Here is a 23,747-nt window from a genome sequence, read left to right as displayed (position 1 = left end):
ACTGAACTCAGAGGAAAATCAAATAGGAAAGTCCCTAATCATGGCAAAATCAAACGATAAAACACATCAAAAACGAATGGACAACAACTGTTATATTCCTGACTTGGTACAGGCATTTTCAAATGTAGAAAATGGTGGATTGAACCTGGTTTTATAGCGCTAAACCTCTCACTTGTACGACAGTCGCATCAAATTTAATATTGATAATGATGCGTGAACAAAACAAACAGACACAATAGGTAAAAATGTCAAAAAGGTAACGGTCAACCAACACGTGATGGCGTCCGTAAAACACACGAGTGAGTTCGTGGTCTAGTGGTTAAGACCGATGGCTACAGTGCTGAAGGTCCCGAGTTCGATTCTCACTCGGGGTGCTAAAAATCTCAGTACATTAGAAGGGTAATTTTCACCCTCTCACACACATCTCTGGTACCCAGACCGGAGTTTAAACTAGAATGGGTACGTTGGGGGCCTCGGTTGGTCAAAGTGTCCCTACTTTGACCTGGAGATCAATCTTCTGATATCTCTCTGGTTTGTCTGTTTCCACCGAGTGGCCCGGTGGTTCTCTCCGAGTACTTCGGCTTCCTCCACCACAATAACAGACTTCCCGGTGTCCTAGCACTCCCTTTGTGTTGAATTGGGTGGGGATTGGTTGTCCTTGTAAAAATAATTGTCGTATAAATATACGTTAGTGACACATCTCCATTAATCCCGTTAGGGAGTGTACATGGATGCCACTGTACCCTCGCAGCTTTCGAGGGGTTCTTCGGATATCGGAGGCATTTACCAGTACATACATACATACATACACACAAAGCGATGACTTCAGCTTCCCAACGCTTCAATATTGGGAAGCTGAAATCATCTCTTTTTGTCGTAAAGCTTTGTTTTCAACCGACCGCAGGGGCGGATGCAGGAATTTTCGAAAGGGGGGTGCTAACCCAGGGCACCCAGGGCAAAGGGGGGGTGCAAAACATATGTCCCGATACAAATGCATTGATCGGCAAAAATAAAGGGGGGGGGGTGCGCACCCCCGGAACCCCCCCCCCCCCCCTGGATCCGCCACTGGACCGAGAACGAACCCAGAGCGAACGGACTCTATGGGCGAACTAACTGAGGGCGGACAAGTAAACAGGGCGAATGGACCCGATACCATTTTTTCCCACGCAATATGGGAGATAATCGAAAAATTGTAAATGTAAACAAATCGTGACCGGAAGAATGCCATTTCAACACAAACAAGACGATCATAACCAAAAATAAACAAATATTTTCATATATACAGTAAACAAGTTATTTATCATAAATCGTCCGAAGTGAAACAAACACTTATACAATGACTGTTGGATGGGAAACTTTAGATGTTGGAGAGCAGGTAAGCTCGCAGTTTTATTTATCCACACATAACAGTTCTTGAAATTATTTTTGGTAAACAATAGTCGAGCCTATTATATGTCAACAGGCACTCAATGTCCCAGATGTTGGTAAAATTTTGCTTCCAACTTTGGCTCATTAAACTCTGAGCTTCAAATGGATAAACATTGCATCTATCTTTTTTTTTTCGAAATATTTAAAATAATTCAAATAATTTTACTATACAGTAGTTGATACACAATACAATTTTTTTTTTGGGAGGGGGGGGGGGGGGTGTCTGAACTCGGATCCTGTATTGTTTATTTAGAATCCTGTATCATCCTGATTCTCGTTGCCATAATAGCACATGTAATTTCCTGTCCCGCAGGAATTCGTTTCCTGTTTTCACGCTTTAAAATTATTAAACTCTCATAAAAAAAACTGGCCAACCCCAAATTAAGTTTGAACCCCAATGACGCCCACTTTGTAAAATGTTTAGAAAGCACATAATCATAAAATGGGCTTCAATTTACTAAAAATCATCAAATCTCCCAGCTTTTACCAAGGTGTAGATGTGTTTAAAAAATTGATTTGTGATAAATAGATTTCTGTTTTAATTAGTACAATATTATAACCATAGGTTTAGATACTTTACAATACACATCATTCAATCAAAGTGGTGTATTGGGTGAAAAATGCCATAAAAGTAAAAAATAAAATAATCAGATTCACTGTCATTTAGTTAAGAAAATTCTGATGCAACTGCTTCTAGGCGAAGATGGCATTAAGTGTTACCATTGACGGTCTCTGTCCATCCTTCTGTCTATTTGGATTCCACACTCTATATTAAACTTTGATTTGTCTCATTTAAAGGGGAACTAGATATTCACCGATTTTAATCACAAATTCTAATATTTGTCAAATTGATTTATAACAATGTAAAACATTTATCCAAACTATTAAATGTTTATCATCGTTTTAACCTTATTAGAATGAATTTTTGTGGATCAAATCAGTCAATCAAATGATTTACCTTTCTTTCACTTTCAATGTTGACATTCTTTTTCTTTAAATAACTTTACACATACAATTCACGTGATATCCATCTCAAGCTAAGGGGTTAAATTGAAGTTCACATGAATACCGATTCAATGAGGTCAATGTTTTTTAGCTTATTTTGACAAAATTGAACCATACTGGCTGCTAAAATCGAATTGTCATTTCACTATTTAAGCAAAAAAAATGGAGAATGGTATTAAATTTTTATACATCTCGTAGCTAGTGCCCCTCTAAAATATAGAGTGATATATGCTCTGAAAGAGTATTTTCACATATATGCAGGCTTGAGAGTGTTTACAATGGATTAAATATACATTTACAAAGTACATTTTTCTCTTTGAAAATTGAACACTCATACAAAATACTAAGAACCAAAACTGTCTGACAGAGTTTGAAATTAGTTAATGAGTCATCTTCTGCTCTCTAATTTTGAAATTTTTTTCTATTTCTGCACCTGAATTTGATTTTGCCTCATAAATATGTTATGAAACTCAAAACACAATGCTAGGAACAAATACTAGCAGACAGAGTTAGAAATTGGGCAGTGTACTAGACTGGAAATTTGGAAACAAATTTAAATTTGTTTCTGCACTCTTTTCTAAATAAAGAAGGGACGAAACAGTATAGAAAGATGTAAGATAAAATATCTTTACAATGATTGTTTCAAGCATAATTATTGTACAGGATTTGTTTTTCTTTTTCAAGGCATTAGTTTATAACCATGAAGGTGAAGCCAGGATTGAAGAGGGACCTAAAAGGGTAAGCTGCTTTAATATTAATTTGATATATTTGGGGATATTTTTAATCATTTTGGTCTAAAACATTAAGCATGTTAAGTGGTTAACATGGTTAAGTATATTATTTTTTAAAGGAGATTAAAACAGCAATGAGCATGTGTCATAGTTTTAAAGAATTGTAGTGAACTGTTTGAAAAAAATGGATAAAATAAATTGTTTTAAGTAAGAAATCTAAGTTAATGTCAGAGTTTACCAATAGACAGACATTAATTAACCAAAGTGTTTACTTTGACAATATGAATGTATAAATAAGAAGATGTGGTATAAGTATGACAAATAACACCAACTTAAGGAAATATTACAACCAAGCCATAGAGAAAAAAGAGTTGTTGTTGGCCATGGTTAGCTCATTATTTGATGCATTCTACTGTTGTAGTGGCAGATAAAATTCTATTTTAACAGGCAAAACAAGAATGAATTAAAACAAATGAGAAAGGGTTTTGATTCCCCATAAACTACAAATGTGTACCTCTGTTAGTTAATATGTATATTTGAAGTACTTTTGATATCAATTATTGGTTGATTCAACAAAATTCCTTTTCAATATATTTGAATAGATTTAATTCACCTTGTTGTAAGGAGAAAAGAAAACTTAACTTGTATCAAAATAGCAACCTTCCATAACTTGATTAACAGTGAAAACGAATGAAAGTTTTGACATTTTATTTACTTATTGGCCAATATCTTTTGCAGTTATTTTTATGGAGAGAAAAATTTCAGATACTAAAGAGGAATGCAGTGAACCAGAATTCCTATGCAATTGTAAGGTACAATGATGGTCAAGTGGAACATTTGAAAGGGTAAGGAGTCATACATGTAGTTCTTTATGTTCTTGTTATTTAGCTGATAGTCAAACTGATAGTACAAAGTAATAATTATATATATATATATAACTGCCATACATGTTTTGTAAAAATAATCTCTTCTGCTTTATAATATTGGCACAGGTTGATTGTCAGTTTTCCCCCATATAATCTGCCTAATTTTGTGATCAGCACCCATTTATATATGTTACTACCTCACAATGGATGTGACTGGAACATTTTCTTTTGATTAGCCTTGGACTTTATTACCAGGGTTGAACTTATGACAATTGGAATGGTTATCTTTTATTTATTACAAACTTATAACACATTCTTTAATCAATACAGTGCATGTATATGTAACAATTTGGTCATTAAGAACAAAATCTTACAAATTTGTCTACAATGATAATCTATAATAATAACTTTATTCAAAGGACCCCTATATTTATATGGATCATATAACCTTTTACTTGTTCTATAAATAATATCAATGTAAAAAAAAACTTTTTGTAATAAGATTTTAATTTGTTTTAATTTTTTGTTTTGACTGACATATATTTGCAGGCCATGTGTTATATATGAGAATCCACTTCACCACAAGTTTGTGAAGGCCTATCCAATGGAATCACTCGATGCTAATGAAGCTTTAGTTGTCTATAAACAAGATAAGGAGACCAACAAAGTCACTAGATATGTACAGTTTGGACCAACCTTATTCATGCCAAAAGCAGGCGAATGGTAAAAACATTTTTTATGCCCCACCTACGATAGTAGAGGGGCATTATGTTTTCTGGTCTGTGCATCCGTCCGTCCGTTCGTCCGTCTGTCCCGCTTTAGGTAACAGTTTTTGGTCAAGGTTATAGTTTTGACCTCAATTTCACGGTCAAATGAACACAGAAAATGATAGTGCAAGTTTCAGGTTCAAGTTTTTGGTTAAGGTTTTTGGTCAAGATAGTTTTCAGGCGCGTAGCTACGTTTACGTCAAAACGCCCGGGCGTACACTTGAATTTTGAAAACAAAATATTTTAATCTAAAGAAAATAAAAAAGAACTTGTTAGAAGCACATCAGCTTTATAATTCTTTCTTCGTTGGCCTGTAATTGCGGATCAAATTGACGAAATTTACTTTTCACCCAAATGGTATCATATTATATATTTGTTCATTTTCTGTCAAGTCTGAATCTATTCTGTGAGTTCTATACACACTTCCCATTTGTTTAAAGTAATTCATTATCTGCTAAGATTGGTTTTGTGGTTTACAGTTTTGTCGAGCCGGTGACATATTTATGATGCCAAAGCGAGACATTGCAATCTAAATTTCGTCGGCGGCATAACGTTCAGTATGTTGTTCAACTTTTTTTTTTAAATAACAATAACTTTGCCAAACCTTTGTGAAACTTTACGGATGTTAAACTGAAAGTGTTTTTAAAGTCAAAAGAGTAAACTGACTGACAGCATACCATTGAAACTATATGCAGTTAGTTTTCCCCATGTTTTACGGACAATATTATAAACGGGACTGGTACTAATAGATAATAGTCTGCATGGGGTTTACATTTTTTACAAAACCATTCTTTGTCCAAATTTCATCGAATCCAATGAAACTTTAGCAGAATCCAAGCGATTTTTACATATTTCGTCTGAAGCAAAATTTTGAAACTAAAATTAAGAATGGAAATGGGGAATGTGTCAAAGAGACAACAACCCGACCAAAGAGTAGACAGCTGAAGGCCACCAATAGGTCTTCAATGCAGCGAGAAACTCCCGAACAAGGAGGCATGCTTCAGCTCGCCACTAAACAAAAATGTATACTACCTCAGTGATAATGGACGTCATACTAAACTCCGAAATATACACAAGAAACTAATTTAATTTTTTTAAATCATGCAAGACTAACAAAGGCCAGAGGCTCCTGACTTGGGACAAATCTGTTTATTCATTTTTCAGTATTAAACTGACAGACTGTATGGCTTTTTAAAAAATAATTAATGCATAAACCTTCATAGATTGTCATGAAACTTTGGCCGAAACTAATATTCCAGATCAAGGAAAAAATATCTAAAGAAAATGTTTTTTTTTTTTAAATCCTGTAATGGACTGATAAATGGATTCACTTTGTGCGGGTAAAATCTCAGACGAGAACCACGGTTCCATCGATCCCTTAACGATATTTAATATTGCACCATAACATCTCTAAAGATTAATTATTACATGTTAATTTACGAAATTTGGACATAAAAAAGAGTTTTTGTTGGTTGAGTGCCCCCATCACTCTCTTTAAACATATTCTAAAGTTGCTGGTTTTGACATTTTCTCTAAATCCAATGACCATTATATATCAAATTAACAAAATATATAATTTAAAATAACAAATAAACCATTCAGATTCTAAAGTATGTTGCAACTGATAATTCTTTAATGACAGGAATGGTATCCATCCTCGAAAACTCTTTAGCTTCTGGGGTTTCGCTCCATAGCTCTAACCGATAAACAGCAATTGTTTGACATGGACCCGTTTGGGGTCCTCGAGCCCCTGGCCAAGCCATGATTCGGGCGTACACGTAAAAATGACCTAGCTACGCCACTGGTTTTTGATGAAGTTGTAGTCCAATCAACTTGAAACTTAGTATACATGTTCCCTATAATAGGATCTTTCTAATTTTAATGCCAAATTATATTTTTTACCCCAATTTCATGGTCCACTAAACATAGAAAATGATAGTGTGAGTGGGGCATCTGTGTACTATAGACACATTCTTGTTTTTTATGTCCCTTCCTTAGGAAACCGGGACATTTAGTGTTACTTTTCACCGTCCTTGTGTCTGTCCATCCTTTATCCTTCCTTTTGTCCCATTTTTGTTACCGCTCTTTAATTTATGTGTGCATCATACAAATGTTACGACCATCATACACAATGCTAAGAAACAAATCTAGCAGACAGAGATTTTTATGCCCCACCTACGATAGTAGAGGGGCATTATGTTTTCTGGTCTGTGGCTCCGTCCGTCTGTGCCTCCGTTCGTCCGTTCATCCGTTCAGGTTAAAGTTTTTGGTCAAGGTAGTTTTTGTTGAAGCTGAAGTCCAATCAACTTGAAACTTAGTACACTTGTTGCTTATGATATGATCTTTCTAATTTTAAAGCCAAATTAGACTGTTGACCCCAATTTCATGGTCCACTGAACATAGAAAATGAAAGTTGGAGTTTCAGGTTAGAGTATTTGGTCAAGGTAGTTTTTGATGAAGCTGAAGTCCAATCAACTTGAAACTTATTACACTTGTTGCTTATGATATGATCTTTCTAATTTTAAAGCCAAATTAGACTGTTGACCCCAATTTCATGGTCCACTGAACATAGAAAATAAAAGTGGGAGTTTCAGGTTAAAGTTTTTGGTCAAGGTAGTTTTTGATGAAGCTGAATTCCAATCAACTTGAAACTTAGTACACTTGTTGCTTATGATATGATCTTTCTAATTTTAAAGCCAAATTAGACTTTTGACCCCAATTTCACGGTCAACTAAACATAGAAAATGAAAGTGGGAGTTTCAGGTTAAAGTTTTTGGTTAAGGTAGTTTTTGATAAAATTGAAGTCCAATCAACTTGAAACTTAGTACATATGTTCCCTATAGTATAATCTTTCTAATTTTAATGCCAAATTAGATTATTACCCAATTTCACGGTCCATGGAACATTGAAAAGGATAGTGCGAGTGAGGCATCCGTGTACTTTGGACACATTCTTGTTTATGATATTTACATATGAACCTATTTTCACATTTTCTGTGTTTTAAGGAATTGTACATGTTGAGTTCTTAAAAGTTCATTTACATGAAATTAATCCATAGAAAACTTATTTGAAGATTAGGGTTAGAAATTGTTTTGTCAAGTTGGAAAATCAGGAATGAATGATTTTTTATTTATTACCGATATGCCACTTGTTGATTGTTAGTTGCTTTATGCCACATTAGCACAAAAAGGCTATATCGCGGCGATATATATGCCATTTGTAAATTTAAAAGTAAAGTAATAATGATATTTATAATTATAACAAAGCACATTTTAGTTTAGGTCAAAGCTATCATCAGCAGAATTTAGACAAGTACAAAATTTAAGAGTTGATTGAATATTTTTGTGGGGATAAGTACATTTTTTGTACTTTGAATTGTTTTAAAATTATATTGAAAATCAACATTGTAATCCAATTTGCAAGTTCATTCCTTGTTGGAGTTTGAGGAAATTTATGTCAGATATAATAAATTTGCATTAGCTGTGACACAAAAAAGAGAACCCTAAATTAGTGTGGACTGATTATTAGTCCCCTACCAATGAAGTCAAAGGGGACTTAAGGTTTGTACACCGTTCGTCTCCCTGTCTGTCAATCTGTCCATCTGTCAGTCTGGCAAATCAGTTTTCCATACTTTTTTTTTTCATGCTTAAAGATATTAATTTGACATTTATTAAGTGTATTGTTTTATCATGACAAGGTACAGATCAAGTTCAAATTTTGTTCCTGTCTGATGATTTTGTGCAGAGTTATGGCCCTTGAACTTAGAAAATTCCTTCAAATAATAAGTTTCCGCATTTTTTTTATTATGCTATAGCTAGAAGTTATTGATTTGATAATTGGTATATAGTTTGACCATGACAAGTTACCGATCAAAATCGGTTTTTGTTTTGGTCTGATGATTTGTGCAGAGTTATGGTCCTTGAACTTAAAAATTCACGCAAAAAATCAGTTTTCCAGATCTAGACTTTTTTTCGTCAGGCTTGAAGATATTGATTTGAAAATTGGTATATAGATTTATTATGACTAGTTACAGATCATGATCGCATTTTGTTCCTGTATGATGATTTTGTGCAGAGTTATAGTCCTTGGACTTAGAAAATTCACTTGAATAATCGGTTTTCAACACTTTTTTTGTCATGCTTGAAGATATTGACTTGATATTTGTTACATGTATATAGTTTACACCATAACAAGTTATATCGTGTATCGTGTTTCTTGTGGTTAGTACTTCGCTTTAGGGTTAGTAATGAAAGGCGTTGTGTTCATATCAAATTGTATTCAAGTTATGTTCAAGGCAACGTTACGTAAACAATAGGCAACGTAAACAATAGGTAACGTTAGTGACGTTAGTTACTTAGTAAATGTACAGCGGCTAATACTTGACACTGGGGGCGCCGAAAAGTGAAAATTAATCTAAAATTATGAAAAAGAAATGAACATACAAAGTGTGAAATGATAATTAACTATTTAAAGTCCATGTAAATAAATAGAAATTGTTAAACTGTCTATTCACTATGATCATTATCAAAATTACGGCGCACTTGATACCAGTAAGTATATTGTCATGAAAGTATTAAGTCCATGTTTGAATCTTTAGCTTGGCTTCAGTTTTACTCGGTGCTCTGTCTCCGTGGATTTTCATCATTCCTGGTTCCCTGCTAAATGTGTGAATCCTACCATTGTTCTTCATTGTGTTGCTTTTTGAATGATACGTCTCAAAAAAGTCTTTGTTAAATTTCATTGAATTGTCAGATACTTCTGCCATTGATTCGATTTTCCCAAAACGTTTCAAATCGACTTCTTCTGTCTTGTGTTGTAACGTGAAAGATGAGGATGTGGGTCCAGCTGAGTCTTTCATTGGTCCAGAAAGTATGTATCCGAGTTTTGATTCTACTGCGGTCGGGCCTGGTCCTCGGATAACTGTGTCTTCTACGATATCCCAGTAGTAATCCGAACCTATTAAAAATGAAATCCTGAATTCATCCATGTCGCTAAAAGGGTGCGCTAATGTAAGTCCACTGAGGTAAGGCAGTTTAGCAGCATTGTATGGCATGCGATTGTGTAACGGGGCTGCGATAGTAGGGACAATCAATACTTCCATTGGTATTTTCTTCCCATTCTGAGTTTGTAAATCTATTACGGCAATGAACAAATTGCGTATATTTCTGTTTTCATCTCCAAATGCTGGTAGGCTAACTGTCGAGGTTCCATTCGGTTTTAATTGCAATTCAGCGGCTAATTCCTCGCTAATAAACGACTTCTGAGATCCTTCATCTAAAAGAATATTAGCGGTAGCTGACCTGTCATCTACCCAAACTGGTGAAATGGCTGTCTTTAATAAAACATCTGTCCTTGGTTTAATGTTCAATGTCGACGTGTAACATGTTAATGCATCATTTTCGCTCTCTACTGTACTTACTATGGTATTTTGCGTTAAAGGTTTTGCTGTACTTACGCTTTCTTTTTCTTGATTATTATTACTGTCACAAAGACTAGTGTGGTGCTTGTTATCACATTTTCTGCATCTAAAACGCGAGCGGCATTCTGAAACTTTATGACTTCCAAAGCAACTGTAACATACTTTTTTCTGTTCAATGATAGCTAAGCGGCTCTCTCTGTCTACAACACTGGTACATTCGACTGACGAATGCGATTGTTTGCAATAAATACAGGTTTTGGGTTTGAACTGATTTATTACATATTGAGGTCTTGCAGTGATTTTGGGTTCAACTGTTGTGTGAAATGACGCTGTAAGTGTGAAACTGTCTAATTTTTCTGAATTACCAGTTTCCTGTACGTACATCTCTTTGCCGATTGCTTCTCTAAGGGACCTTATATCCCAATTCCGTTTTCCGTGTTCTCTGGTCATGAGTTTTTTCATTTCGTCGGGCAACTTTCCAAATATGATTGGTACTAAAAGTGATCCGAATGTGTCTTGCGATTGTCCGAGCGACTCTAATCCCCTTATGCACGATTCCATTTTATCGTAAAATACTCTTATGCTGTGCGGCGTAAGTGACGGATGCGTAAGTTCAAGTAGATTCTGCATGTATGCGTTTATAATGGTTTGTGTCTGTCCATACCTCTCCTTTAACAATATGATTGCGTGTTCATAGTTGGCGTTTGATAGAGATAAACCGGATATGCATTGTGCGGCTTCACTGTGTACCTGAGATTTGAGATAGCTGAACTTTTGTATATTTGTCAAAGAGGGATTGTGATGAATGGTTGTCTCAAACGATTCCCAAAATGTCTGCCATGTTAATATATCTCCCGTAAAGTTCGGTAAATCAAGCTTAGGTAGTTTGTGATAGAAGTTTGTTGCTGTTGTTGGGTTTGCATTCGTATAAACGGAGCTATTATCTACGGTATATACATTTTCTGAATGGTTTGAATTATGATTTGCAATACTTGTTGAAGGAAAATTTGATGAATCAAGTGTATTGGCTATTGGAACATACGTTGTTTCACTCACCGTTTGCTGAAATGGGGTTGTTTTGTTTCCAGAAACTATGTCCTTGAATTGGCGAATGGCGACTTCCATATTCATTGCATAATCGTCCGCGTCAAGAATTTCTTGTTCCATGTCTTCTAGTTCGGTTCCATCTAAGATCTGTGAGTCTAAAGATTCAAGCAGGTTCCTCTTCTTTGTAAGGTTGTCTGCGGCAGCCGAAAGTTCTTCATGTCCAATATCTTCTTGCGAAATTCTTTCCTTCGTTCTTTTAATTAATCTTGTAACTGCACTACGGTGACCACCACGAATTGCTTTTAATTTCTCCATGGGTCACGGCACCAATATCGTGTATCGTGTTTCTTGTGGTTAGCACTTCGCTTTAGGGTTAGTAATGAAAGGCGTTGTGTTCATATCAAATTGTATTCAAGTTATGTTCAAGGCAACGTTACGTAAACAATAGGCAACGTAAACAGTAGGTAACGTTAGTGACGTTAGTTACTTAGTAAATGTACAGCGGCTAATACTTGACAAGTTATAGATCAAGTTTGAATTTTGTTACAATACAATAAATTTATAACTGTTAGGGGACTATGTATTGCCATGCAATACTCACAGAATGCTTGTTTTTATGGAAATTACGCCCCTTTGAAATATAGGCAATTAGAAAAGTTACATTGTAAAGGATATGGGTATTGGCTATTTTGAAGCAATCTTGAAAATATAATTGAACTTTTATTTTACAGGCTACATGAATTTTGCTGGCATGGAATAGATCCAGACAACAAAACCAGTATGATACCAAACAGTAACAGATTCTCAAGATTGAAAATTATTCCAGATCAGTTTTATTATAATGTGAGTAACGACAAAAAAATTCAGTTAATTCTTTATGTTTGTATTCACATATTGAGCTGATTTTTAGGAAGAACTTTGAAAACTTTATGAAAATAACAGTTATACCGACTTTCATTCTGAATTTCCATTCCCAATAATAGCTTTCAAGCTTTTATTGCAAGCATGGACATTCATGTTGTTCCAGTAGACCAGTACATCTAGTTGTAAAGGATAAAAAACAGCAAAAAACAAGCATAGCTTTAGATTGTTAGTAACTGATTTAATTAACCTTTTCTCTATTTATTTTTGTTAAAAAAGAAAATACTGCATATTGTCAAAATTCCATTCTTTTCAGAACAGTGTTTAATTATTAATATTTATGAAATAATATTGGTTTGTTATTTTAAAGGTTGATGAAGTGAGAACAGCCGATGATGCAGCTATCAGGGTCAAGTTAATGTTGTTTTATGAACTAAAAGATATAGACACAATGGTAAACATAATTAAAAACTTGGGAGAACATTGTCAAAATACAAATTTTGTCTTATTGCCAATCAGTGCTTTTATGAACATATGACCAATTGGAATACTGCACTTACCTCTCCATAATACATTAGATTGATATTTTTATGCCTAATATAATGCCAGAGTAACATTTTGATTCTGCATTTAAGTTTTGTAGATCCTTTTGTACAGGAGTATGGCATTTGTATGAAGATTTTTTTACTCTTAACCCTAAGATTCATTGACTTGGATGTTTTACTTCAATTACATATAAGTTTGTGATTAGGTCAGGTTAAAGGTAACATTTTCCTGAGATTTTGGATAGGCATATTGTTTGTGAAAGAACAGTCTAGAGTGACCAGTTTGTTAAAGATGCAACATATATATGTAAAAATATTCTACATTAAACTGATCATATGTTATTTTTCAGCTAAATGCTACCAAAGATCCATTTTCAGATTTTATAAAGTAAGTATTAACCATGATCATGATAAACAGCTGTTTCTGAAATTTTATAAAAGTCTTATTAAAATAAAGGATGTTTTCTTGTTTTGCCAAAGTCTGTATACCAGTCTATAGGTAATTTGTACTTTGTTGAATATTTAAATTCATGGTTAACCTGTTCTCTTAAAAATCATTAGTAATTGATATCCCACTAATAGTTATGAATGCTCAGTACTCAGGGAAATTCCCTGCTGTGTTATTCAGTTTCACTTGAATGAGCACCTTCTATGGTTGATACATTTTAAGGACTGTTTCCAGAATAATACATGCTCCGTATTGTACATTGTCAAGAACATTTGATTACTGTATATACAATCATCTTTGAAATATTCTTAATTAACTCCCCTTTGTTATGCATTTCTGGTATGTTTTTCAGTTTAGGTGTCTATAAGTTTGTCCATGGGTCCATCTGTCTGTATCACTGCAAGTTATAGTTTGTGCCACATTAGAGTTTTGACCCCAATTTTAGAGTGCCCTGAACATAGAAAATAATAGTGCCCGCTAATTGACCCTAATTCACGTTAAAGTTTTGGTCAAGGTAGTTTTTGATGAAGTTGGAAGTTCAATTTACATGAAACTTAGTAGACATGTTCCATATGATAGGATCTTTCTAATTTTAACCCCAATTTCACAGCTCACTGAACATAGAAAATGATATAATACATAATTTTTTTTTCATTACAGCTGCGTCTGTGCAGATATTATAGCTTATGCTTCTAAATACACGTAAGTAAAAACTAAGTGGAATAAAAATGACAAAAAATTATAAAATAGAAAAACTCAATCATTTCACTTCTTCAAGAGTGGAGATAATTGTGGTTGCTGTCTTCAATCATTATTTTTAGCTCACCTGGCCAGAGAGCTTTTCTTATCACTTTGCGTCCGTCATCGTTAACTTTTACAAAAATCTTCTCCTCTGAAACTAGTGGGCCAAATTTAAGCACACTTGGCCACAATCATCATTGGGGTATCTAGTTTAAAAAATGTGTATGTGGATCCGCCAAACCATCCAAGATGGCCACCATGGCTAAAAATAGAACATAGAGGTAAAATGTATATTTTGGCTTATAACTCTGAAACCAAAGCATTTAGAGCAAATCTGATAAACTGTAAAAAGCAATAATGTTCAGCAAAGTAATATCTTCAAATAGGTCAACATGACCAAAATGGTCAGTTGACCCCTTAAGAAGTAATTGCCCTTTATAGTAATTTTATACGAATTTTTCATAAATTTTTGTAATGTTTTACAAAAATCTTCTTCTCTGAAGCTACTAAGATAAATTTAACCAAACTTGTCCACAATCATCATTGGGGTATCTAGGTTAAAAAATATGTGCAGTGACCCAGCCAACCAACCAAGATGGCCACACAGGCTAAAAAAGAACATAGGGGTAAAATGTAGATTTTGGCTTATAACTCTGAAACCAAAGCATTAAGAGCAAATCTAACATGGGGATTAAGTTGTTTATCAGGTCAAGATCTATATGTTATGAAATTTTCAGATGAATCAGAGAACCTGGTGCCCCTAAATTGGTAATTTGAAGGAAATTTTGCCGTTTTTGGTTATTATCTTGAATACTATTATAGACAGAGATAAACTGTAAACAGCAATGATGTTCAGCAAAGTAAGATCTACAAATAAGTCAACATGATCAAAATGTACAGTTGACCTCTTAAGGAGTAATTGCCCTTAATAGTCAATTTTTAACAATTTTTTGTAAATTTTTGTAATATTTTACAAAAATCTTCTCCTCTGAACATACTAAGACAATTTTAACCAAACTTGTCCACAATCATCATTAGGGTATCAAGTTTAAAAATATGTCCGATAACCCGGCCCGTGAACCAAGATGGCTGACATGGCTAAAACTAGTAAATCGGGTAAAATGCAGTTTTTGGCTCGTATCTCTAAAACCAAAGCATTTAGAGAAATCTGCTCAGGTAAAATTGTTCAATAGGGTATGATCTATCTGCCCTGAAATTTTCAGACCAATCGAGCAACTTGTTGTTGGGCTGCTGCCCCTGAATTGGTAATTTAAAGAAAATTTTGCAGCTTTTGGTTTTTATCTTGAATATTATTATAGATAGAGATAAACTGTAAATAGCAGTAATGTACAGCAGATTAAGAGCTACAGATAAGGCAACCTGACCAAAGTGGTCAATTGACCCCTTAAGGACTTATAGTCCTTTATAGTCAATATTGAACAATTTTCATAAATTTTGTAAATTTTGTAAATTTTTACAAAATATTTTCCACTTTCACTTCTGGGCCAATTCTATTATATATAAAGATAATTGTAAGCAGCAAGATTGTTCAATAAAGTAAGATCTACAAACACATCACCAGCACCTAAACACAATTTTGTCATGACTCCATCTGTGTCCTTTGTTTAATATGCACATAGACCAAGGTGAGCAACACAGGCCTCTATATAGAGCCTCCAGTTTATTTTTGTATGATTCTGTATTATTATTCATACATATATGTTCATTGATAAATATGTTTAAGGGAATATACCTCTTACATGTCAGTTTGACTAGAACTTGCCTTTTGGTAAAAAAAACCAAAACATTCCAAATAGTACTGCAAGGAATGATATTTTTATGAATTATAATGATATGCAATGTTGTCTTTGTAGCAGATTATATTAAGCAAACTAATGAATGCATTATTTCTTACTTTTAATTTAGAATTCTTCTCTCCAAAATAATCACAACATTAGAATGGTAATAGTAATACATTTAAAAATTAAAACACTTATTTATCTCTGAATCAGTGAATGTCTTAATATTCTTATGATATAATTGAGAAATTTATTTATTTGTAATATAATTTTAAGGTACATAGAATTCATGGAAAAGTCTTCAGCATTAAATGATCTATCAAACTACCCCCAGTTATTAGACCGTAGTAAACAGATAGGATATGAGATCTCTAAAGTTGTCTATAGAGGATTCCATACACATGACAAATTACAGAAACTTCATGATGGTGCTGTCAAAACCAGGACTAATCTTAAAATAGCTGTTAGTATAAAAACATGAATACATTAATCTAATGAAGTTAAAAAATTTAAAATGGTTAAGTTTAAGGCAAATCTTTACTAGTTCTGTGAGACCTGTGTAAGCTTCGCTATATACATGGTTTTTTTTTTATCATTTATGTAAGGAAATTTCATTTTAAACATGCTTATTGTGGTTTGATTTTTGATGTTATTAACCAAATAATGCACTAAACAACCCCTGATTCATTTCTAATGAATGCAAGAGGATATTGAGTATGTCAAAGAGACAGCTAATTGACCTAATTCAACAAAATAATTTCTAAAATTTGTTTACAGAGACTATGAAAAATCTGTGATCAAAATACTAGTACACGTACCTGTATAATAAATAGTCATAATACAAGTACAGGCAAAGCAATAATAAACAATGTATTAATAGTATTTGTACTTCTCAGTTGCAATTACAAGTGAGAAAAAGAGACTAGAAATAGATATCCCAAACAATGGCTAAAATTATTTCTTATTTTTTTCTTTTATGCTTATCAGTAAATTTTGAAAAGTACAGTTACTCTTTGTGTCTAACAAAATGCAAAACACGCATACTTTTCTATTTTAATCACCTTCAACCGTTTGATAATGGACATTATTACTTTACAGTATGAAAAAGAAGAACAAGAACAAGAAATGACTGACATGAAACTGAAGAATGAAAAAGACAGAATACAACTAGGTGAGAGAAAAAAAACTTTGGTAGTTCAAGCAAATTTAGTTCTCTCAGTGGTTGTTTATATGACTGAAAATTTATTAAGTCATATATTGTATGGACCATATGTCCGTAGACAATGTTTTTAGGGATTGAAGCCCACCCAAATTCATTAAAACTGTGGTTTAGTAATTTATTAGTTCTACAAAGGTGCAAAGTCACTGTGGAATATATTTTAGACTATAAAATCATATACAGTGTAAGTCCTTGGCCATGTCAATAATGATTTTTATTTTACTGTTTATATGAATTTAATTTATATTCAATTAAAGATTTCTTGCTGTTGTGCAATACACTGTGCATTTGCCTAATACTTTGTACATCTATCTGTTTAACTTGTACACAAGTTGTATCCATTACACCAAATTGGGATAGCAAGGTCACTTTCCAAGTCCTTGAAAACAGCTTGTCAGAATTCTGCAAAGTTGCACAGATTTTGCCACAGGACTTCAAAGTTTTTCATTTACTATGTTCACATGATTTTTGGGGTTTCCCATTACAAAAGAAGGTCTAACCATGTATGCTTATATTATGTCTAGACAGCAGGCAACATACATCTTCTGAATCATTAGAAACTCACATTTTTAATAAGATGTGTTACTTAAATATTGTGTTCAGCATAGATTTGGATATTACTAGATGAATAAACATATATTTTCAGAACACAAATTGGAGGAAGAAAATTTATCACATAAACAAGAGTTAGAAAAGTAAGTTAGATAATATTGATTTATAAAGTATCAAACCAAATTTAGAAACTTATTTAATTTTATGTTTCAGAACTATGTTAGCACCCAACAAATCTGAAAACATATAGTAAAAGCTATTACATTTTGTCTATTTCAGGTAATCAGTGTGAAATCATATTACCTGTTTCTATTTGTGCATAACAGTCTTGAAAACAAAAAATGTGCTTTATTGTCTTAAAAATGTTTGACACATGAAATAGACACTTGTCAATTAATTAAGACTCAATAATGATCCCGAAATATTTTTGTTAGTGTTTCAATTTTATTTGAAGATTGCATACTTCTTATCTGCTTTTACTCATATGTTAAATGTAAAATACCATAATGTATTCATTGCTTATCTATCTTTTACAGGGATAGAGTAAGACATAAACTGATGATGGAACTTAAACAAGAGCAGAATGTAAGAGATGTCTGGATTCAGGAAAATACAGCATCATTAGAGGTAATATTTGGCATAAACACTTTTGTAATAATAATGTTTCTTTGTTACACATTATTAAAGAAACAGCCATGAATGTTGTTACTGATTATAGAGCAAAGAGAGTTCTGTGGGTATATTATTATTGGTTGGATACCAAATTACGGGTTTTCTTTGGTGCAATGAATTACACATTTTCTTAAGGCTTTGTATGCAGAGATTGACAAAACCATGACATCAAATACCCACAAAGTTTTCCTCAATATATGAAAATTGGTTCCCACAAAAAAAATATATCCACAGTACATTACTTAACTATTTTTAAGTTTTTGGTGCCATATTACCCTTGTCCGTAATTCTGTCATTCCGTCATTCTGTCATTCAGCAAGGAACCATTATACAGAGTTTTTTTTCTAAACGCCTTCAGATATTGGGCTGGTTTTTCGTATGTGAGTTAACTGTGATGAGTTACAGATCAAGTATTAAGTTCGTTCTGCTCTGCTAATTTTTTGCCGAAAGTACAGACTTTGGACTTTGATAAATTGTTGAAAATCACAGTTATACAGATTTGTTTTCTAAACGCTTTCAGATATTGGGATGAATTTTGGCATGTGAGTTAACCAAGATGAGTTACAGATCAAGTTTTGTTCCGCTCGGCTAATTTTTGCTGAAATAACGGGCTAGGCACTTTGATAAATTGTTGAAAATCACAGTTATACAGACTTTTTTTTCTAAACACTTTCAGATATTGGGCTGATTTTTTAGTACGTGAGTTACTCATGATGAGTCACAGATCAAGTATAAGTTTTTCCGCTCTGCTAATTTTTGCTGTAATTTCTGACTTTGGACTTTGATAAATTGTTGAAAATCACAGTTATACGGACCTTTTTTCTAAATGCTTTCAGATATTTGGCTGATTTTCCGTATGTGTGCTAACCATGATGAGTTACAGATTAAGATTAAGTTTCGTTCTTCTCTGCTAATTTTTGCCAAAATTAAGGGTTTTCAACTTTACAGTTATATGGAAATTTTTCTATACGCCTCCAGATTTTGAGCTGATTTTTGATATGTGAGACTACCATTATGTTTGTGTCCACATGTGTTATTGAAATTGCAGATTTTTCAACTCTTTGAGACAGGGCTATTTGTGCGCTTTGACACATCTATTTTCCTTTTATGTCTAATCCAAGACTTGAATTAAAAATGGGTCTGACAATTTTGTATATCAGGAGTAAGTTTCAAATATGATTCTCTTGAATAAATTCATCTTATAATGGGTTTGATAGTTACAGCTCCAGTTTTATATAGGGCCTTTTTGTGAAAAGTTTTTATGAGAATTCTTTGTCAGCGGAGGCTTGAATTCAATTATGTGTGTATGATTAATAATTTTTACCTTGTTGTCAAAAAACATGCAGAAAGGCGTGGTAAACCTTGCATTTTTACTTCTTTCTCTGTCTAGTAAAAATTATTATCCATATCCAATATAAATATCCAATGTATATAACTTTATGCATTATTCGTTTATGTCAATACTTTAAAAGTATTGTGTCTTGTCTAACAGTTATAGTCTTTGTAAATTTATTTTATTGAATTAACTGAAGTTTATTTTTATCTACAGGGTAAGAAGCTACAAGATGCCCAGACACTGAAGTACTACACAAACTTACATGACCTAGGTGTTGACCTCAATGGCTACATACAGGCTAAAGCTCAACGTCCACAGAAAATCATCAAAGTAGTCGCAGATAAAGATTCAGCCAACTTTCATCTTCACCATACCTAAGTTTTTTTTAACTTTTGAATTGAAGTTTCCATTTTATAACCCAATCTAGGAGTAGTGATGTATTGCATTCACTGTGTGACTGTGTTTGTTCATTTAAAACCATTTTCCTCACATTTTTTCAGTTTTCGACTGAATAGAATAATTTAAAATTTCATTTTGTATGTTTCTTTTTAACTTAATTTTATCAAACATTATATATAAAACAGCCATTTGGATCAAATAAGACATGAGTATGAAATCAAACCACATGTTAAATTTCTGTAACAACAAGGCTGACATATATTATCCTATTCACACATCAATTAAATTAAAAATGATTTGGAAACAATTCAATATTTTAATGTGTTAGCAATTTTAGTAGTTAGTAATTTTATAATCTACAACATGTATTTAAAACAAATATATTATATTTACTCTGACAAATATTGCACTATGATGTATTTGTATTTTTTAAATGTCATTCAGGTTGTTTGTAATGTCAACTTCTATTGAGGTCACTCCTATATGTTTTGTGTTTTTACTCATACGTACTGTGATATATATGTATACAATGAATCTTTTATAATACTTTTAAATCATTAAGAGAAGATATTATTTTAATGTCATCTTAAATTAAAGGTAATTAGCATACATGGTCTAAATATATTTTTATAAAATAAATGACTGGCTTTTGATAGAAAATGTTTGCTCAAGTGCCTTGTGATATTTTGACTTATAGAAGTAAGTTCTGTAAGTACTGCTTAGCAATGAACACTATGCTTTTATTTATTCAAGATATTACTTGTTCATTATTCTTTATTTGCATTGCACTTTCAAGTCATATCCTTGTATACATATAGGTATATGATATCACCAAGGAATTGGTTGATAGCTCACACATACTGGGAATGATTTAACATTTAACCCTTACCATGCGGTGACCGTCATATGACGGGCGTACCCAATTAACCGTTATTTGGCTCCAATGGCGTTCCATACTTTTAGAAGTCCACTTTATGAAACTTATTTTAAAAGTTATGGATGTTCTGTCAACCTGAGGCTATCCATATTCACGTTTCTCATGTATAAGTAGCATTTCGAGCACAAATACGGACTTGGAAAATTGAAATTGGCTAAAACTCGGTTTTCTGGAGGGGTGGGCTTCACATCTGTATCTTACACAGGAAGTTCAGAGGCATAAAACTTGCAAAAATAGTGCAAACCCACGGCCATATAACTACTGATCGTTATTATTATTGAAATACGCATAGGAAACAACTACTTCCGGTTTTGGGTCCATTTGAAGTCAAAAATCGGCAAAAATCGTGAAATTCAGTATTTTTGGTCCAAATGACCTTCTGTAGACTGCTGAACCAAGATCAGATTCACTCTGACCTAACAACTGCTGCGGTCAATTCGTTAACTAGGGTCCACTCTACATGCAGGCTACAGCTGGATACCTTTACCAGCATCCCTGGGTCTTCTTGGTCAAGAGAAAGAACGAAAAATAGGCAAAATTGACGCTTTTTGCACCTGATGACCCACTTTCTGGTAAATTCCCGCGCACCCACCCCCGCCTCCTGACCCCGACCACCCCACCCTGTGATCACCTATATTAGATTTAAAGGAATCAATATGGTACAGTAACAGGGCTAAGCTCATTTGCATATAATTTGCATATTTTTGCAAATAAACGAAAATTAGACATTTTCTGAAAACAATTCAGCATGGTAAGGGTTAAGATGATACTTTTAACAAATCTATTTTAATATGACTGGAATTTAATGTGATTCAGGTTTCTGAAATACTATACAGTCCGAGAAATATATGCAATTCAAAATGTATAGATCTGATGATACTCTTATTAAAGATATGGGATTTAAGGCTTTTTTTTAAATTATGTAAGAGTGATATAGGGTTTGTTAAGCATCCTATATTATACCAGCATGCTTTTTAAATGTCATTCAGACATGAGTATGAAATCAAGGCTCCAGGTGCGGGAATTTTTCGCTACATTGAAGACCTGTTGGTGACCTTCTGCTGTTGTTTTTTTCTATGGTCGGGTTGTTGTCTCTTTGGCACATTCCCCATTTCCATTCTCAATTTTATTAATGGTTAGTTTATTATTTGTTTTGTTTAATAACAATGGTTAACTGAGAAACAACAACACTGATTATTGCACTAACACATAGACTTATGGGAGTTATAAAGTCCAGTCTTGATAGAATTTTCATATGGAAAAAAGTAGTTAGACTTAATATTTTTGGCATATAGCCTTGAAGCTACTACCCAACAAGTTAGTCCAAAATGTATCTAAATGTTTATATTTTATGTTGATGACGGAGACACCCAGTTAAAATTTCCAATCCCCAATAGATATCTAACTGATACTTCTTTTTATATATATATATTTCTATATTTTATTTGTAGTGCATATATGTATATTTGTATATGATCCATCATTATTTGTCTTCTCAGGTAAAGTTGCCAACATTCCATTACCCATCCTAAACCTATAATTACATATCCATTACTCATCCTAAACCTATAATTACATATCCATTACACCTTCACTGAATCTTCAATACCTTACACATCACACATTCACTGAATCTTCAATACCTGACACATCACACCTTCACTGAATCTTCAATACCTGACACATCACACCTTCACTGAATCTTCAATACCTGACACATTACACCTTCACTGAATCTTCAATACCTGACACATCACACCTTCACTGAATCTTCAATACCTTACACATCACACCTTTACTGAATCTTCAATACCTTACACATTACACCTTCACTGAATCTTCAATACCTTACACATTATACAGCTTCTTTTGTTTTAATTTTTTGATGAAATTACTTTTGAGTCAATTTTCGTGTCCAATGAAAAGTTTATTTTTTGGGAATATGGGTATTTATTTATTTACATCCATATAGTTGATAACAATATTTATATCTAGATGTGAGGTTGATATTCTTATACGTTTTATAACTAATAACATTTTATCACAATCATGTATACATATGTATACGCTGTTTTGTTTGTTATATGCTCTTAATATCACCAACTGTGCAATATCATTTTTTCAAACTGTATATATTTGAGATAATACCAAATAAAATATTAATTAAAAAACGCTAAAAATAATTATCTTATTTCTTTATTCAGTCAGAGCCATAACATATTAAGCAGGACCAATATCATCATTTGATGTTACAATGTTAAAAGTTGGTGAATCTTAAATGCAAAAGACAACAGGGAGAAGGACAAAATTGGAAACATAATTGAAGTGCAATATTCCAAATTGATTCCTCATTTGTAGAATTTGCTTTTCAAAATTTATAAGAAACTGATTCCTTATTTATTTTAATACTTAGTAGTTTACACTGTCATTCTGGGCATAGGATAACTTTTTTTTAGTACATCACATTATGAATTACAAAGCCAAGACCCTTAATTATGCATTATTTGTGATGTAAGGTCAGAATTTAGTTGTATTTCACCATAATTCATAACAGTTTTTATCAATATGACTCGCACCATTCCCCTGCTCACACAAACTTATCTGTCTAGAGAATTTACATAAACCAAAATTAGTGTTACAGAATTTAATTAAGACAATATCTATATGAAATGTGCTGACTTTGCAGCCTATTGAAGTACCATTATGAAGAAATTTGTATATAAGCAGTTTTCTATGGTATTTTTTGTAATTTCTTGTACAATGATTTTGTTGTCTATGATACAGAATTTGTGGGGTGAAATTCTTATCTGAACTGGTTTTTGTCTCTGAAACATTGGAATGGTAATTCAGTAGAATGACATCAAGTGTGACCATCTATGTAAAGATTCATACCAATAATTCCTTACTTAGCTTTTCTTCTTTATAATGGATAATTTCATTATCCTTTGTGTGTTCCATTTTAGTCAAGTGGACCC

At 33.1% G+C, this 23,747-nt stretch overlaps 2 protein-coding genes across 2 annotated transcripts in view; one reads left to right on the top strand and one right to left on the bottom strand.

Moving 5' to 3' along the window:
* LOC139517536 (arylacetamide deacetylase-like) overlaps positions 1-23,747 on the bottom strand; it is a 572,982-nt gene that overhangs the window by 103,948 nt on the left and 445,287 nt on the right. The window lies entirely within an intron of this gene.
* On the top strand, positions 1,169-22,955 carry LOC139517526 (uncharacterized). Its single transcript, XM_071308694.1, has 13 exons — positions 1,169-1,375; positions 3,118-3,171; positions 3,903-4,009; positions 4,580-4,753; positions 11,995-12,106; positions 12,495-12,578; positions 13,020-13,057; positions 13,778-13,819; positions 15,934-16,120; positions 16,756-16,828; positions 17,523-17,571; positions 17,965-18,055; positions 19,650-22,955. Exons 1-13 carry the CDS (start codon positions 1,337-1,339, stop codon positions 19,812-19,814), a joined length of 1,215 nt encoding a protein of 404 aa, XP_071164795.1. The 5' UTR covers positions 1,169-1,336; the 3' UTR covers positions 19,815-22,955.

This window comes from Mytilus edulis, chromosome 3, assembly GCF_963676685.1.
Source record: "Mytilus edulis chromosome 3, xbMytEdul2.2, whole genome shotgun sequence".
NCBI classification, from domain to species: Eukaryota; Metazoa; Mollusca; class Bivalvia; order Mytilida; family Mytilidae; genus Mytilus; species Mytilus edulis.
The sequence above is the reverse complement of the archived record's forward strand: the minus strand, read 5'-3'. Positions and strand labels throughout refer to the sequence as shown.